The 14,914-nt window shown below is 45.1% G+C and overlaps 1 protein-coding gene across 4 annotated transcripts in view; it reads left to right on the forward strand.

Moving 5' to 3' along the window:
- Positions 1-14,914, forward strand: part of Unc13b (unc-13 homolog B) — a 188,739-nt gene that overhangs the window by 154,954 nt on the left and 18,871 nt on the right. For all 4 annotated transcript variants that reach the window (XM_029476020.2, XM_029476021.2, XM_085839379.1 and 1 more), the window contains 12 exons: positions 115-161; positions 2,535-2,613; positions 4,687-4,761; positions 5,206-5,425; positions 6,870-7,097; positions 7,652-7,793; positions 9,236-9,405; positions 9,787-9,902; positions 10,168-10,331; positions 10,951-11,101; positions 13,143-13,211; positions 14,548-14,637. In XM_029476020.2, the coding sequence (XP_029331880.1) occupies positions 115-161; positions 2,535-2,613; positions 4,687-4,761; positions 5,206-5,425; positions 6,870-7,097; positions 7,652-7,793; positions 9,236-9,405; positions 9,787-9,902; positions 10,168-10,331; positions 10,951-11,101; positions 13,143-13,211; positions 14,548-14,637 (1,551 nt within the window). The remainder of the gene's footprint in view (positions 1-114; positions 162-2,534; positions 2,614-4,686; positions 4,762-5,205; positions 5,426-6,869; positions 7,098-7,651; positions 7,794-9,235; positions 9,406-9,786; positions 9,903-10,167; positions 10,332-10,950; positions 11,102-13,142; positions 13,212-14,547; positions 14,638-14,914) is intronic.

Here is a 14,914-nt window from a genome sequence, read left to right on the forward strand (position 1 = left end):
TCAAATGGACTCTCTCACAGAATGGCTCATGTGACCTACTTTGCTCACTGTCTAACCTATAGGCTCTCTCCCATCTTTCCCATGAGCTAACTTTTCCTTTTTTTTTTTTTTAAGATTTCAGATGATGGTGACCCCTCCTTGCCTCAGTGGCTCCCAGAAGGGTAAGTGAGTTTCCTGTGATCCCACCTCTGTCTACTTTTAGCTTTTCTCTGGGGCTACGTAAGTCGCTCTACATGCTGCATTGTGGCAGAGGAAGGACCTCCCCCACAATGGGTTCACTAGCTGTCTGGGGTAAGTGGCTGCTGATTGACCCTCTAGAAGTTGAAGAAGGAGCTTTGTGCAGCAGCTCCTGGGACAGGAGAGGTCACTTTAACAGTTTGTCTTTGCCTGTGTAATTTCTTATTTATCATATTATATATCGTATCGCCACTTTTTATATAGAAAATAAGGGCATTCGAGTAAGTATCTTTATCTATCTGAAAAAGTTTCCCATCCATTGTTGGTGTAGCTGATTAAGTTACTCCCTGGGCTCAGACCTGCTTCAGCTGTTGTGGATCACTTCTTACCTTCCACTCCAGTCAAGACATAAGGGGCATCCCTTCTGAGCTCAGTGTGTTCTGTCTGTGCTTTATTTCTGAGAATTTCTGACCCATGTGATTGCACCAGAATCATTTTAAAGCTAAGCTGCTGCCCATAACAGACTGGTTGTTCTTGAGAAAGGAGTGTCTCCGAGGCCTTTCTCTGCCTCCCCCCGACCCCCGCCTCTTGAGCTCCCCCAGAGCCTCCCCACCTTCCTTTTTTCTGTTGCCCTATAAAGGCTTCTGGCATCAGACTTCTCAGCTGCCTCCTCACACTCTGTCAGGAAAGAATATCAAATCATAAAGTTAGCCACTACGTTTTCCACACACCTTTCGTCTTCTTTGGTCAAGGCACATTGTTGAAAAGGCCAGCCCTTTCCATCTCTTTCAAAAAATTGTTTGTTGCAGAAACCACTTGACTTAACCAGAGCATATTGTAGCTGTTAGAATTCACTACAAACTTGAATTCCCTATGAATCCCTGCCACCAGTTGCTTCTTCAGTGAACTTTAGGTTCTTTTTTTCAAATTACAAAATGTATACATGCCAGTAGAACATTTCCAAATTGGCTTTAAAATAAAATGCAAGGGTTTTCAAAACAATTGCCTCTTGTTTTCCTTTCTGTGCTTCCTAGGTGTAGTACTGTCTTTAAAACAAAGTCCACTGCCTGTGCTGAGGCAGTTAACTGACATCTTGTATGTTGAGTTGGTGACTTCCTTCTTTGCCTCTATAATGGCCAGTTAGTTACTCTTCTGGGACTTCCATCTTTAGACCAGTTATCATGGTGTGCAGTCCGGCTACCCAGGATCTCTAGCCCATTGTTCTTACTAAGTAAGTGCAGAATTACTTGAGTATGCTGGTGTGCACCTGAAACTCAGCACTCTAAGGCAGGAGAGCTGTTAGTTTATGGCCATCCTAAGCTAGCTATATAGTGAATCCAAGGGCAGCCTGGACAAAGTAGTGAGACCCTTTCCCAAAACACAGCCAAGCACATAAGGTTCGTTGTGGGGATGATTCATTTGTCTTGGTTAAAGTTTATAATTCCAACCTTAAAGAGCAGAAACTTCTTTTCCCTTTCAAACTCACCTTATTTATGGAAGTGACACTGAGACTCAAACCAAGACTCAGAGAGAAAATGGAACATTGGTGGACTGGGCTGGCAGGAGTGCAGCCAGAGTCCAGACTATAGCAATGGAAGACTGGGACTTTTTTGGAAGCGTGCTCTGTCTTGTTTGTTCTTTTTTAAATTATATGTTGTTAATAAAAATAGGCAACGACAAAGATCTTCAGTTGCTTTTGCTGTAATTCTTCTCTGGTCTCTGTTGATAGGTATCTGTACTCTCAGAATCCCTTTGCTGTTTCCTCTTACCCCCACCCCTGTGGCTTCCTAAGTCTCTCGTCCTATCCCTCAGCCTCTTCTGAGTTATGGGGCTTATCTAACCATGGGGATCCTTTGTGTCAGAAGGCTCAAGTAGACAGACCAATGATTGTCTGTGATTAGATGGAAGTCTCCTCAGCATGTCATTTCATAGTAGTCTCGCTTACCTAGGCAGCTGGCTCTTCTGGTAGAGCCACCTTGTAGACTCTGTTGTAGCCTAGACTGTTCAAGACTTCCTTTGGGGGAGTTCACTGGTCTATATGGAGAGAAAGCTCTCTTGGTCACCAGTTCCCACCTTGCCTTCTGGAGTATAAGCATCTTCAAATCAACAAAAATGCCTTGAACTGTTTCAGTGAGTTAGAAGAGCTCTCAGACCTTTGCTGAAATGGCAGGAAGCACTGAGATTCCAGACGGATCCCTTGGATTTCCTTCCTTCTCTTTCTGCCTTCCCTTCCTTCCCTTCCCTCTCCAAGGTTAGTTCACCATTCCTCTGAGCAGAGGGAGATAAGGGTAGTAGAGCACAGACTGTGAGAGTAACTCAAGGCTAGACGAGATTCTGATGTTCTCTTCTCTCCTTAGGCCAGCTGGAGGGCTCTATGGCATCGACAGCATGCCAGATCTACGAAGGAAGAAGCCATTGCCACTTGTCAGTGATCTGGTGAGTCAAGACCCTGGCCTTAGCTTAGGCAGCAGTCTTTGGGTGTACACCCCACAAGGTCTTGGCAAACTGTCAGGCTTAGAATCAGTCATTGCAGAGTTACTGTTACTTAATGATGGTTTCAGTGGGACCTAGTTCTAACTTACTCCCAAGTCAGAGGCCTGGGTTCTTCAATGAGTCAAGTTCCTATTTAGAATATTTGTGGCTTATACCTTCAGTGCTGAATTCAGAGGCCTTACATCAGACATCTTAATTTCTCTAGGTAGCTTGACAACCTTCGTTGATAACCTGAAATGGAACCTGACTCTAGCCTCAAGCCCTTAATTTAGATTACTGAGCTTAGTGTGTATTATGCTTAACTGGAGCTTAATTCTTTCTAGAGGCCAAATGAAACCTCTTCCTAAAATACAAGTTCTATAGACTGTGTCTGTTAACCTAAGACACTGAGAGGCAATGATAAAACATTTGTACAACTGAATTGCATCAGGCTTAGGAGTTTGAGGTGCTCTTGGGACTTCCAGGATGACCAAAATCTCCTATTCTTAGCTGTGCTTTCTAAAGTAGGATCAGTGTGAGGAATTTTTCATAGCCTGTGAGTGGGTAGGAAGAGAGTGGGGCCAGGCTTTCCCAGGGTGCCGGAGCTCTTAGAGCCAGATATAAGGTATGAGGGTTCAACAAGACCCAAACCCTCATTTTTTCCCATTTTCTACTCCTGTTACTCTTATTTCTTCCTGTTCTGTCCATTCTGGTTTCCCTATCTACCCTTTTACTTTCTTGTGTTTTCATTTCCTCCCACCAGCCTCTCTCTCCTTCACTGGGTGAATGGGAATGTAACTTCCCTTCCCCTCATCATTTCGTTCTTTACATATCTCCTTCCATGTCCACACCTCCTTTCTCATTCTCTTATTCTTTTCTGATCCTTCTCTTCCACCAGTTTTTCATCTAGCTGGTAGAAGGTGGATTCTGATGTCATATTTTCTTTATCTCCTATCTCACCTTTCATCTTTCTCTTTTCTCGGTAGTCCCTCCTTTTCTACAAGCAAGTCTGGATCATATCTTGCTTCCCTCCTCTGTCTTTTACCCTCGCCTGTTTTCGCTTTGAGACATAATTGTCCCTAGAGTGGGCACTCAGCCTGGGCCCGGGGCAGCTCTATGGGTTGGATACAGTTTTGAGTAGATGGAGGCAGAGGTGATTAGAACATGCTTCCTGTGGTAAACTGCAGGAGAGAACCACTCAGATGCCTCTGAAAGGTTTATGCCCGTAGTGGACTTTAACACCATGTTGTTCCTTTCTTTGCTCTCCTCTACACAGGCTATGGTGAGTGCATCCAGAGCCCTTCCCCATCCTATTAAGAGTCCACATCCACAATTATTTGGGCCCCTCATAGCTGATGTTTTTGCTTAGACTCAAATATGATCTGCCTATCCAATGTCTGCTGCCTTGATAAAGTCATGTGTCTGCCAGGGGCCGCCTTTAAGGCTTGGGCTTGGCAGAAAAGTGAGGTTCCTCTACACAAGGACCTTGCAAGCAGGGCAGCTCTAGTTCTTGAACTTTACTCTCCATCCTGTCTAGCCTCCACTGCCCCCTTTTACTGTCAAATGCCATTTATTTGGGCTTTTGGCCTTTGTATCCACTGTGGACTGTGTGTGGGGCGGTACCTGGGCATAGGGGTCAGCATGGGCAGTTCTTATATGTGACTCTGATAACATGTATGTGTGTGTGTTAGTGTGTTATTCTTATGACCCATTTTTTACTATAATTATAAGCTTTTCATTTTTCTTTGATTTCTATGGAATAAGACACCTAAGAATAATGAAGAGGAAAGCCCTTTGGGTGGTGGCTATCCTGAAGGAAGTACTGTTCTAACATTGCTAGAACAGTCCCTTGAGGACCTAGGGTTTTACATCTTAACCTGAGGCTCTATTACCTGTTACCCAGGGGTAGAGTCTAGTGACAGCAAAAATAGAATGGTGTCAGTTGTAGTCAAGTGGCTTTAGAAACTGAAGCTGCCTTCTCAGGGCCCTGCCAGTCTTTTGTGGCAGCCAATGTTGACAGGCAACTCTTTCTCACAGTCACTGGTCCAGTCACGGAAAGCTGGGATTACATCTGCTATGGCTACACGTACCTCTCTCAAGGATGAAGAACTGGTAAGTGACTCACGGACATGTGTGAGTCTGCTGGCCTCAGGATTGGTCATCTCTGTAGCCATACTAACTATGAATTTTTAAATTCTGGCATATAGTTGCCAAGATAGTGTGGTCTCAGTTTTTACATTTGGAGAAATAAGAGTCCATATTGGAGTGTTGAACTATATGACCACTGAACTTGGGGTTTATAGTGAGCCCATTACCCCTTGCTTCCTTAGAGTGAATGAATGCTCAGACTCAACAGTTGGGCACACAATAGGTAACTAGAAGCACATTCTAGTGTGGCCTTTTCTGTGCCAGGCTGGGCTCTGGGTTGGTCCAGGCTAGGATGTGTTATCCACTACCAGAGAAGAAACCATGGACCTGACTGTCCCATAGTGTCTCAGTTCTTCCTAATACAGTCATATAGTTGTTGGTCTGTGATGGTGTGTGTGTGTCTTTCAGAAATCTCATGTGTATAAGAAAACTCTGCAGGCCTTAATCTACCCCATCTCGTGTACCACGCCCCACAACTTTGAGGTCTGGTCTGCCACTACACCTACCTATTGCTATGAGTGTGAAGGCTTGCTCTGGGGCCTTGCCCGGCAAGGCATGCGCTGCAGCGAGTGTGGAGTCAAGTGCCATGAGAAGTGCCAGGACCTGCTCAATGCTGACTGCCTACAGCGTGAGTGCCCATGGGATGAGGGATGGGGAGTGGGCAACAGGGCCTTTCTAAAACAGTGAGCAAAGAGCACTCGTGTCAGACTTTTCATTGCTCTGCTCTGCTCTGTCCCAAGGGATCTACTCAGAAAAATAAGGTGCTGAGTCCAGGGTTACTCCTTTTCCAAACAGTGGGTCTTACAGCACTCTCTTCAACTCCATTAGGGAAAATCCTTTGTACTTTCTATAGCCTTCCATCTTAGTCAGGGTTTCTATTCCTGGACAAAACATCATGACCAAGAAGCAAGTTGGGAGGAAAGGGTTTATTCAGCTTACACTTTCCACATTGCTGTTCATCACCGGAACTCAAGCAGGTCAGGAAGCAGGAGCTGTTGCAGAGGCCATGGAGGGGTGTTCTTTACTGGCTTGCTTCCCCTGGCTTGCTCAGCCTGCTTTCTTAAAGAACCAAGACTATCAGCCCAGAGATGGTCCCACCCACAAGGGGCCTTTCCCCCTTGATCACTAATTGAGAAAATGCCTTACAGCTGGATCTCATGGAGTCATTTCCTCAACTGAAGCTCCTTTCTCTGTGATAACTCCAGTTGTGTCAAGTTGACACACAAGACCAGCCATTACACCTTCTATGGAGCTAGGGTCTCTTGCAGGATTCATTTGATTCCAGAACACCAGTTTGAATAGTATGCACCATTGCTTATGTTGAAAGAATGTGTATTATAATCCTGCTAGGTATGGTGTCACATGCCCTTAAACTCAGCACTTGGGAGACAGAGGCAGGCAGATCTCTGTGGATCCAAGGCCAGCCTGGTCTACATAGGGAGTTCTAAGACAATTAAGGCTACATAGTGACATAGAGTGACCCTATCTTCAAAAAAAAAAAAAAAAAACCAAAACAAAACAAAAAACCAAAACAAGCGGGGAGGCGGAGGGAGGGGGAAGAAGGAAAAGAAAAATCCCAAGAGATAAGAATTTGTGTTTCCTCATAGAGAAAAAGTGGTTCACAAAGCTAGGAGTGGATACTACACTACACTATTTGCTGAGAATAAAAGCACTAGGACCATAAAGCAGAACCCAGTTGTGTTCTGAGACACTGCTGGGATTTGTGTCATGCTTGGCAGATAAGATTAGCCGTATTGTCATGGCCACCCACCATTGCTTCATGATATTGGAGACACCCTTTGGTGATATTTGACTTTAGAGACTCGATGGAACCTCTTCCAACATTTCTCTAAACAGAATAGCATAATGAACTCCCACCATCACTACCAAGAGTTTGCTGCCCTTCAAATTGCACTCTCAACTCCTCTGGCCTGGCCATGGCCCCACAGTGAGATCGTAGTATCCTTAAGCTTCTCCCATTGTCCGTGCTTCTTCCCGACACTCTGCCTCAGCTTGACCTTGGTCTAGGAGGTGAACTATTGCTTAGGTCTACTTTCTGGGCCATCCTTCAGGGGCTGCTGAAAAGAGCTCCAAGCATGGAGCTGAGGACCGGACTCAGAACATTATCATGGCCATGAAGGACCGTATGAAGATCCGAGAACGGAATAAACCAGAGATCTTTGAGGTTATCCGGGATGTGTTCACAGTGAGCAAAGTTGCGCATGTGCAGCAGATGAAAACAGTTAAGCAGAGTGTCCTGGATGGCACCTCCAAGTGGTCAGCCAAAATTACCATCACGGGTAAGGAAGCTAAGGTGTGAGAGCTTAGGGAGACCTGGGCAGCGGGCAGAGCTTGAGAGGAAGCATGTCAAGGGGTTGAGAGAGAAGCTGCAACTGAGAGAAAGAGAACCTCCTGTCATTCTTCACCCGTCCTCATTTAAACTAGGTGCTACAAGAGGCAAGTACTTGCAAACAATATGAACCATAATACAGGGACATCCTAACAGCCTGATAGTGTACACTCGGTTAAAAGCTGGGGGTGGGAGGAGACCAGGAAACAGTCACCAGTGGTTTGTGGGTAAAATGTGTGGGGCTGAAGCATGTGCACATTAGAGGGTCAGTGATGCAGTCATGAGTCACAAAGGTGACTGACAGGGATGGGATTCTTGGACTGAGCTTTGAGGAAGAGGCTGGTAGCCTGGAGCTAAGGGTAGATACAGAGAAGTGAGGTTAGGTTTGTTGCACATGCATAGGAAGATGTCTTTAAATGGCAGAGGCTGTGATTAGCTCCATGGGGGCTTCTGATTTAACTCTGACATGTGCCCTAAACCTTTTGATTTATGCTTGGGTTGCAGTGGTTTGTGCCCAGGGCCTACAAGCCAAAGACAAGACAGGATCCAGTGACCCCTATGTGACTGTGCAAGTTGGGAAAACCAAGAAGCGCACCAAGACCATTTTTGGAAATTTGAATCCTGTTTGGGAAGAGAAGTTCCATTTGTAAGTCACAGGGGGCTGGGCACATCTGACTGACCTTTCTGGAAATATGCATATTTTAGCAGTGGTACTACAACCCACTTGAGCTCTAAGACTGGACAAAGATAGGAGATTATCACATGCTTCACTGGGCAACAGCCATACTTTCTTTGGGTTTCTTCTTACAGTAATTTACCCAGATACTGTATTAACGAGGTCCATTTATGGCCAGTGCTTTTTCTAGCATTGGAAAATATCTCCCTACCACCATGCAGGCTTCCTAGCCTGCCTAGCAAGTTTTAGGATTTCTCAGGATTGAGACAAGAATGCTCTTGGCCTATAATTGGATAATTATGGCTTGGAGATGAAATCTTGGGTCTGGAGGTGTTTTTCTTTTTTTTCCTGTCCCAGCATATTCCTCCATTTCCTTTTCCTCGCCTCTCTTTCTTTCGGCTGTTTCACTAACGCCTAGAACTTGGATGAAAGTCTGGAGTTGCCAGATGGCTTTGTCTCACATCCCTACTCCCAAGGTGTAAGATCAAGACTTTGGCTTTGAATCTGCTGAGCAGAATGGCTGTAATAGAGAACAGGTTCTGTTGACTCCCTGGGCACTCACATGGAAAAGGATTGGGGTACAGTAAAATTACTCTCCAGTCCAGGCAGCAGTTACTAAGACCCATTTGTCTGAGAATCTGAATAGTTCCTGGTGACAGCTTTCATATGACCATTTGTAAATGAAGTGGTTATGATCATCATCTCTTACCATTATGGATGAACAATTCACTCAATTTTTATCCTGTGCAAGATGCTTGACCAGATAGATGCTGTTCATCCAGGAATGAGTGACAGTCGGTGTCTGTCCTGCAGCAGCTCGTGGTTGACTTACCTGTTGTTTCCTGGAGAAGGGTCGTTGTGTGTAGCATCTTAGTGGAAATGTCTTGGATGTGGGAACACATAAGAACAGGGGAACAGTAGCACAATCTGCTTAGTACTGATTCGGGGCGAGGGACCAAGGTCCAGAAAACAACCGCTGGGGAGGGGAGCAAGATGGGAGACCTTCTTCCCTTCCCCAAAGCAAAAACACCACAGAAGAGAGACCCATTAAGTAAAGAAGGATAGAAGTTCGTAAGCACAGAGTTAGGTACGTGAGGAAGTTAGAAAGCTAAGCAGATATGACCTACCAGTCATGTAGCACCTTATGGGTTCATGTCTAGGACTCTGGGGAGGGAACTGGCAGTTCTTTCTGGAGCCCTGGAGTATCGTTCCATTGGAATTGCTGATATAGTTAGCTGCATAAGAAGCCAGAATTGACCATAACCACTCACTTCCTTCCCATCCCTAAGGACTGAAAGCCTCAATTCACTTGGAATTGGTAGCCCTTTGGTGGCCCTTTGGGGTGGACGTTGGCAGTGGTAGTGATGCTGCTAGGTCTGCCTAACCTAATCTTCTACCCGCCTCTTCCACAGTGAGTGCCACAACTCTTCTGATCGAATTAAGGTACGCGTGTGGGATGAGGATGATGACATCAAGTCCAGAGTAAAGCAGCGGCTAAAGCGAGAGTCAGATGATTTCCTTGGCCAAACTATCATTGAAGTTCGAACACTGAGTGGAGAGATGGATGTCTGGTACAATCTGGGTGAGGAAACTGAACCATAAAGTGTTACTGTGATTGGAGACCATTCGTGGCTATCTAGAAATCTGCTAAATTACCAAGCTTCAGATCATATACCCCTGTACAGACCTGTCTTGCCTTTAGTGCTGAACATTGGTGGGGTGGAAAACAGAATGGCAATGGCTAAAACACATTCTAGCTTGGACATCCCTCAAGTTTCAGATCTTCTAGTCTCCATCCTAACCCCTTATTCCCTGTAAGGCCCTGACCACTCCTGTCCTCCCACTTAGTTCAGGGTTATTTGTAGAATATGTGGCCACTTGGCTTGGTGCCATTTCCCCCCTTGGATTAACTGTCTGTAGATAGTTGCATTGCTCTGAATCCCCAGTCTCTCTTCCTTTGTAGAGAAGAGAACAGACAAGTCAGCCGTCTCAGGGGCTATCCGACTTCAAATCAGTGTGGAGATCAAGGGGGAGGAGAAGGTGGCCCCGTACCATGTACAGTATACATGTCTCCATGAGGTGAGCAACACTTTGTGAGTGGAGGGTTGGAAAGCAGGGGTGGGCTTCTGACTGTAAGTAAGGTTGGCAGGTGGCTGGAGATCTAGGACCATTTTGTTTTGTTTATTCTTGGCTCACTGTGCTATTCTGGGTACTCTTGAAGGACCAGACCACTCTTTTCTTCCCCTGGAAGAACTGAGCAGTGACATGACAGAAAATTTTCTACTGCAATTTTCAGTTATGATGTGCTTGTAACCCACCTTTCTCTCTGCTCCGTGTTCTGCAGAACCTTTTCCATTACCTCACAGACATTCAGGGCAGTGGAGGAGTCTGGATCCCAGAGGCCCGAGGGGACGATGCATGGAAGGTGTACTTTGATGAGACAGCCCAAGAAATTGTGGATGAATTCGCCATGCGCTATGGCATCGAGTCCATTTATCAGGCCATGACGTGAGGCTCCCTGGGGTCTTGGGAAGTAGCTACTAATACTTTGGGTAGCTAACAAAGGCACAGGACATAGTAGACAGGTGCTTAGTAGCCATAAAGTGCAATGATTTCATACTTTTTCTCTTTGAGCTGGGTGGAGTGTGTCTATGTCCCAAGGCAAAGAAGCACACATTAGAAAAGGACTATATTGCCAGCATCTCAGGATGCCTCTTTACCCATCAAGATCATGGTTAGGAAAGGAAAAAGGAATGAGTGGATATAAAAAGACACAGGACCAGAGATCACAGGCCTAAGCAAATACAACAGGTTTTTGTCGATGTACCTATGTGCATAACTAACAAGCTGACCTAGATTACCCTGAGAGTCAGCAAGTTCACTAAACTGTAGGGAAAATATTTCTCTATGGAATCTACCAGCACTCCTATAAAAGAAATTCTTGCCTACTGGGAGAAGTGTCAATTGGTGATGTTGCCATAGCAATGCACACAGGACTCCATTCTGCATAAGCAGAGGGAGTTAGTTAGCTGACCTGGCTGCACTTCCATAAACTTTAATTGGGTTCCTACTTGGCTACTGCTGCAGTCTGTGAAGAGTCTTTGAGAACAAGGATTCTGTTTTTCAGGCACTTTGCATGTTTGTCATCCAAGTACATGTGTCCTGGTGTACCAGCCGTGATGAGCACCTTACTGGCCAACATCAATGCCTATTATGCTCACACAACTGCTTCCACTAACGTCTCTGCATCTGATCGTTTTGCGGCCTCCAACTTTGGTGTGAGTGTGATGAAATACGTGTATCCAAATGCTGTCAGTTGATGGTTTGTTGTTTTCTGGCCAGTTGTGTAGAGTTGACTGATGTGCCTAATTCTCAGAGAGTTGCTATCTTGAAAGACAGCCTTTTTCCTTCTAGATGAGATGACTAACAGACTATCCTTAGACTCCTCTATGCTTTAGAAGACATTGTGCTGTGGGCCCACCACAATTGAATCACAGTGTTTATAGTCATTACTCAGAATGTTACCTGACATAAATTCAGGATAAACAGGATGAAATGACCCCTCATGAAAGTTCTTTCTGTAGGCATAAAATTACATCAGTAATCTTATGTAATCCTCACAGTCTTTGTTTCTGTGATCCCTGATTTTTGGAACTCGTAATGGTTTTGCTGTTAATAGAGTTTTTCTGTAGATGTGTTAATGTAATTGATTAATCCAATCAAGTCCCATTATATATTTATTTAATCAGTATCTATTAATGTACTCAATGTAATGAATTCTGGAAATGTGTTAACAGCCTACAGGCATGTGATTCCATATTTAATGATACTTTTTCTTTGAAAACTATTAAATTAGTATATATTTATATATTTCAATATTAAAATATACACTAAGAAAAAGTACAGGGAACTTGGTTAAAGAGAGACTTCTTGTGTCTTTCTGACCATTTTTCAAATGCATCACTATTTTTTCTCCCATCATCACTGCTAGACTCTGGCTATAAAGCTGTTAAGAATGCCCCAGAACAGCAGGGTAGTAGTGGTGCACAGCTTTGATCCCAGCTCTTCGAGGTTTATAGAATGAGTTCTAGGGCATCCAGGGCTACACAGAGAAACCCAAGAGGCTCCTCGGCACCAGGGTGACAGAGAAGAGGTAGAGGCCCAGTCTCTATCCCCCCCACCCCCAGGCCCCAAGCTAGAGAGACTTTGACTGGACACGGACTTACTTTGCTGAATGCAGATGTGGGAGAGTGAGGCTTGGGGGAAAGGCAAGGGCCTGTAATGTAATGAGAAAGACCCAGAATATTTTAGTATATGCAGGGAAAGTGTCCTTAGGGGACAGAGCTTCAGAGCTTGGAAGTGTCTTTGATTGAGGCCATGATGACAAAATGTAGGTAGCTGGAAGCAGGTGTTATGTGTGCACTGCTCCTGTCCGTGTGTGTGCCTGGCTCCCCAGGCCCACTTTGTGCAAACAGCTGCTCATTTAAGGGTTTGGTTGTGGGCTGTCTGTCCCCAGCCCTTCCAAGGTACTTACTACCTGAAAGGAAGCTAGACGGGCTCCTGAGGGACGTTGAGGGCTGTGGCTCTGAGAAACTGTTGAAGACCATACTTGTCCTCTGCAGCCTCTCAGTCCCACATCGCCTAACCCTGACAGTTCCAGACCTCTCTTCCTTATGAGCCATTTTGGGCTTTTCAGACCTAGGATAACTCAGCTAGATGACCCTCACCTTAGCCTCCCCAGACTCTGCTGCTAGGGTTGGGAAGAGCAAAGCATTACAAGACTCCCAGGATGAGGTCCCTCCTAGCCCTACATCCTTTGTTCAGTGAACCTGTTCTGTAGGTGGGGCCTCGGACTCACAGGGCAGTCAGTGCTCAGGGACACCTGTCTCCCAGCTCTCTTGAGTCATGTCACTTATTTCTTACTATGCTCTCTAGTGCCTTGGGGGGTTGATCATCTTTTAGATAGGACATGAAGAATCTGTGCAGACCGTTAAAGCTTCTGACCACCAGTAAATGTTGTACTTAAAGCTCTAACAGGTTGGAGAAAGTGTTTGGATTTCCTTTTGCTGACTAAGATGAGAGAGAGAGATGAAGTCACTGGTCACATCATGCATTTAGAAAGAGATTGCTTTCCCCCAGAGACATGCCAGTATGAAAGGGTTCCTGGTTCAAGACAGTACTGCTAAAAGATTTTAACAGGGTTCACCTCATCCATTTTCCTTTATATTGATTTGTCTGTAGTAGTTCTGTTTCTACTGTAATCGAGGGGGCTCAGAAACAGATTGCTTCTCTTTCCTATTATTTCTTTCTCACCCTCAGAAAGAAAGATTTGTAAAACTGCTGGACCAGCTACACAACTCACTGAGAATAGACCTCTCTACATACAGGGTAAGTGAAGACATGATGTGGGAAAAGTAATGAGTAATCTCAGACTCAATCTGGAGGACGTAGGCACAGCTTAGCAGTAAGATGAAAGGCACGGGAACTGGTCTGTGTCTTTATACCCACTCGGATGGGCAATGCCATTGACACCCGTGGTTCTTCTGACCTCACTGCAGTGTACAAGTAGCAGGTACAGCTGCTTTTAGTGACAGGTGGCTTTCCAACTCCTTCTTATCATCCAATCCAACGTCATAATAACATAGTTTTTGCCAGAACTTCCCTTACAAATATTACTTGGCCATATTCATCTTTCTCCCCCCTCCCTCCCCCCCCCCCTCTCTCTCTTCTCAGTTCCCAAGAGAGGTGTGATCTTTGGCTAGTGGAACAAAGATTAGTCTGTCTTGAACAAGTACAGTGTGTTAGGTGTCCTATCTTTTTCTGGTACAGGAGGAAATGGATGTAGGAGTGTGGGTACCTGGGATGACTCAGGATGAAACAGTGGTCAGCTTCTCAGTCTCTTCTAAGTTAGATCTTACATGTCCTTTGTCACTTAAAGTGTCACTCCTCTCCAGAGCAGGCAATCCACACACCTTAGAGAATAAATACAAGAGCAGCCTCCAAATTAACAAAGTGAGGCTTTGGTTATCTCCACTTTCCTTATCCTCCATTTGTGAATAATGGAGAAATAACTACATATTATTTTTGGCACCAGTAGCCATCTGTAGGCTTAAAACTGATGGAGTGGAGAATAGCTCAGTCTTTCCCTTCATCTCTCCACAGCAGCTTCCTCCTAAAATTTATGTCAAAGAGAATAATTTATGACATGCAGGGAAGTCTTAAGGAATTCACTTCAGAGATTGTGCTCAGAACTCTGCCATCTGCTGGCTCCAGAGCATAGAAGAGCAGCATTGACTGAAAGTACAGCTCTGGATCTGTGTGGTCTATAGTGTGTCTTCATCTGTATCTGTGATACAGAGTTAGATTCTAGCTTCTGAAGTACTTACTGTGTGTAAGAAGCTTCATTTGAGGAGGGACAGAGGTAGAGAGAGTGCATGGCAGGGACTGACTGTATCTATGTTTATCTGAATAAACACTCACACATTCATGGGAGGCAGGTTCGGGGAAGAAGTATGGCTTTCTGAGATGTGAAGTACTCATCTTGGCAGTAGGTAAGGACCTGCTGGTTCAGTAGGGAGGAAAAAGTGAACCCAGTAATGTAAGTGGCTCAGCGACAGAAAATCCCAGTGGGCAGCAGCTAGGGAAATTTTGGGTTCATTACTTTTGGCAGTGAAGGTTTTGTGTTCTTCTGTTCCTTTCTTCACATTTGCTTGATTTGTAACAGAATAACTTTCCTGCTGGGAGCCCTGAGCGGCTTCAGGATTTAAAATCTACAGTGGATTTGCTGACCAGCATTACTTTCTTCAGGATGAAGGTAAGGGTGGACACAGCTGGTCAGTGCTGGGCTGAGGACTTGGTCATCAACACCTGGAGAGTAAGAGTCGTTGGACAGTCTTGAGGCAACAGTTTCCATTTCCAAACATAGCTGTCCCCGGGTTACTTCTAGGAGATATGTAATCCGTAGATCAGTGAGGAAGGCCTAGAAGTTCTCCTCATCTGCTAACCTGCTGCCAGTGTTCATGGGTTTTCTCATCACTGTGATAGGATACCTGACAGCCACAACTCAAAGGGCAGGAGGTTTCCTTTAGATC

The sequence above is a fragment of the Mus caroli genome, unplaced genomic scaffold, assembly GCF_978045245.1.
Source record: "Mus caroli unplaced genomic scaffold, Mus_caroli_1 scaffold_6, whole genome shotgun sequence".
NCBI classification, from domain to species: Eukaryota; Metazoa; Chordata; class Mammalia; order Rodentia; family Muridae; genus Mus; species Mus caroli.